The sequence below is a fragment of the Prionailurus bengalensis genome, chromosome A3, assembly GCF_016509475.1.
Source record: "Prionailurus bengalensis isolate Pbe53 chromosome A3, Fcat_Pben_1.1_paternal_pri, whole genome shotgun sequence".
Lineage (NCBI taxonomy): Eukaryota > Metazoa > Chordata > Mammalia > Carnivora > Felidae > Prionailurus > Prionailurus bengalensis.
The window spans coordinates 74,043,979-74,047,248 of record NC_057354.1 but is presented as its reverse complement, the minus strand read 5'-3'; the positions used below and the strand labels follow the sequence as shown (position 1 = coordinate 74,047,248).

At 44.4% G+C, this 3,270-nt stretch overlaps 1 protein-coding gene across 1 annotated transcript; it reads right to left on the bottom strand.

Moving 5' to 3' along the window:
• Positions 1-591: 591 nt before the first annotated feature.
• Positions 592-2,373, bottom strand: LOC122496858 (prolyl-tRNA synthetase associated domain-containing protein 1). The gene is made up of 2 exons (XM_043603411.1): positions 2,178-2,373; positions 592-1,113 (listed from the first exon to the last, which is right to left on the bottom strand). Exons 1-2 carry the CDS (start codon positions 2,259-2,261, stop codon positions 682-684), a joined length of 516 nt encoding a protein of 171 aa, XP_043459346.1. The 5' UTR covers positions 2,262-2,373; the 3' UTR covers positions 592-681.
• Between the last annotated feature and the right edge of the window lie 897 nt (positions 2,374-3,270).

Genomic DNA, 3,270 nt, shown 5'->3' with positions numbered 1-3,270 from the left:
TATGTATAATTTCATATATGCTGTTTTTGCAAGTTGCTTTTTTCAAGTACAGTAAACACCCTAAAGATGTAAAATAGTTGATCTTAGTTAAACTAACCTTAATTTTGTTGTTAATCTACTCTTAATTGTGGAAGCCATTCCTTTAATGAGTAGTTGTCATGGGAGAGATAGGAGGTGAAATCTGAGCTAAAACGACCTCAATACATTTTTTTTTAAGTTATTTATTTATGGGGCGCGGGGAGGGGGGAGGAGTAGGGGCAGAAAGGGGAGAGAGAATCCCAAGCAGGCTTATGCTGTCAGCACGGAACATGATATGGGGTTCAAACCCATGAACTGTGAGATTGTGACCTGAAATGAAATCAAGAATCATATGCTTAACTGACTGAACCACTCAGGAGCCCCTCAATACCTCTCTTCAAAAGCAGCTCCTTTTAGAGGGCATCTGGCTGGCTCAGTCAGCATGTGACTCTGGATTTCAAGATTGTGAGTTTGAGCCCCACATTGGGTGTATATTACTTAAAAGATAATTTTAAAAAGCGGCTCCTTTTAGATGAAATGTCCCTCCTAAAATTAGTCACCAAACCAAGGTGCTAAATATTCTTATCACTTTTAATGCTTTCAATAAATAAAAAATAAGAAAAACAACTTTCAGAAAGAAGTGTATTCTAAATATCAGTGTAATTAGTTTTTATCAAAATTTAGTATTATGGGATCATGTCCTGTCTTCTTCACAAATGTGAGAAAGTCTTCAGGGCTCAATCCCATGGTTGCAGCATTGGTCATTGGATGAAAGTACACCTTTTCATGTCCACCTTCCAGAAAAGCAGAATCCAGAACAAATTTCACATCTCCATCATCACAGAAGAGTGCCAAAGGTGTGGCACAGCCTTGGCCAACTTTTAGTTTTTCTAGCATGGCTGTTTCATCAGCAAACCGAAGATTTCCACTCCCAACACCTAACTGCTTAGCAAGATCATTTAAATTAACTTGTCTATCATGAAGAACTGTCACCAGCCAATAGCCTTTTTTCTTCTTGTCTTTAAGGAATAAGTTCTTACTATGTGCTCCTTTCAAATGCTGGATATGAGGCATCATTTCTTCAACTGTAAACACCTGTAAAATATCACACGAAAAGTTTTAAAATAATGCATGTACACACTGCATATATACACAGCTATATGTACTCTGCTTGCTGGGTGAAAACAGCAAGGTTAGGGGAATACTCAATGCCATAGATTGTCACTGGTAAAGACCCATTTCCAGCCCGTTACCAAATAACACACCTTGCTACCTCAATCCCTACTGTGAGGACCTCTTAGGCCAGTTCTCTATTCAATGTGCTGGCCAAGCCCTCACATTCCTCAAGTGATTATTTTTTTCTTTAAGTTTCTGGTACTGAAAGTTTATAGCAGCCCAGATTCCTATTCCTTAGCATCCCATTACATCCAGACCATGTGGCAACCTCCACTTTACAAATCTAAAACCACAATGAGAGTGGGAGAGCAGGGAAGAAGACAATGAGACTCTGGACTAACAACATCAGAAGAGCTGGCAATATGCACAGGTAAAGAAGGGGGAGAGTTCCGTATACTATATAGGAGAGAAGGTAAGAAAAAATGATAAAAGTCTTGATGTTAAATGTGTAAGGTTGAAGAGACTGTATTTGTCTACCCTTTCAAGGTCACCATATTTAGTTATCATTAGCTGTCATTCAGCCCTGGAATAAAAACTATGTCCCTGCACCACTCAAGTTACACTGGTTCTGTGAAATGTTTGCAAATTTTCACATCAATATACTATGTTAATACCAAACTCTATAAGCTTGGTGTCCTGCTATATGCATGATGCCTGAAACATGGTAGGCACTACACAGTTTATTGCCTGCTAACTATATACACATGAAGTGGACACACTGATCCAATATTCCAGACCAATTTAAGATGCACTAGTTTTCAGAATGTGACCAGGTCGCTCCAAGAGAAAACTCAAGTTTTCCCACGATAACATTAGTCCCGAGAGGCCTTTGATGTGCCTGTCGGGTCCCTTCTGTGCTCTGGAACCCGGGAAAGGTCCTAGAACGGTCGCTTCTGCGGCACATTCCCGCTGGGGCATCTGGTCTTCACGGCCCCGCCCAAGACCCCGCAGCGGAGCCCACCCCTCCGGCAGGAGCCCCTCACCTCCGGGTGCTCCACGACCTCTGTGCGGATGGCCAGGGCGCCGAGCCGCTCATCCAGCGCCGCCCGCAACTCGGCACCAGCCATGCTGCTGTCGCGGCCCGCAGACACTGGGCGGAAGAGCGCAACAAACAGGCGTGGCTTCCCGCGCGGCAGGCCGACTGGAGGCTGGAGCCGAAGTGCCTAGAGGGACCCGCGCGACCCCGGAAGCCCAGTGCGGCGCCTTCCGGAGGCGGGGTCCTGCAGTGCTCGCACGCCCTTCCTACGGACGCCACGCCCTCTGGAAGTCGTCTTCTGGGACTGCTGAGGAAGGCACCTGCCTTTTCATAGCCTTCCCTAACTCCTCTTGAGGTTCCCTAGGTGCAGCATATCTTTCATTTAAACAGAATCAGGACCACCTAACAAAGTTAAGTGTGGGGAGCTTTGGAGATCAGGAGAGTATGTGACCGTGGGCTGGCCCCAGGCAGAGAAGCTCCTTACCTCTTCCCCTGCCTTCGAAATGTACCTTCTGCCCACTGCTCCTGTACTGGGAGCCACTTAAAGGACATTGACTTAGGAGAGTAATGTGCTATTGAAACCATCGGGACAGTTTTTTGCCTGAAATTCCCTTAAGGCCTCTGTATAAACAAGATTCTGTCAGGTGCGTGCAGAGATCACCGCTGTCCTGTGGCTGCCCAAGTCAAGCCTCCTGTTAAGTTTCGTTGCTTATTAAACTTGTCACTAATTAGTATAGGATGGTCTGCCTCTTTCTTCCAGTCTTTCTCCTTGCGTTTACTATGTGTGGGGAGAGGAGCAGTTTCAGATTTTACCTGAGGAACTTAGGAAGTTTTAAACCAAAAGGGAGAGAGGAGGGCTCCAAAATCCCTATTCTTCAACAACTTTTCAACTTTCCATTTATAAATTACAATTTTACATTTGACCTTTCCTGAAAGTTACTTTCCATATGATTCGATCACAAATAATTCACGATGGCAACTGCATCTCACCTTTTTCAGAGGCAGTTTGCCTACCTCTTGGTGGGATGTTTTCCATTATCCTCTGAAACCCTCACTCACCACTTTTTTTCCCACTAGGTTTCTTTCTAAGAATCAAATTA

What these genes read in the sequence shown, in the direction of transcription:
- LOC122496858 (XM_043603411.1), bottom strand. Translation starts at nt 2,261, where the DNA reads ATGGCTGGTGCCGAGTTGCGGGCGGCGCTGGATGAGCGGCTCGGCGCC. An exon ending in AGGTCGTGGAGCACCCGGAG is followed by an intron (nt 1,114 to 2,177) that starts GTGAGGGGCTCC and finishes GATATTTTACAG; the next exon opens with GTGTTTACAGTTGAAGAAAT.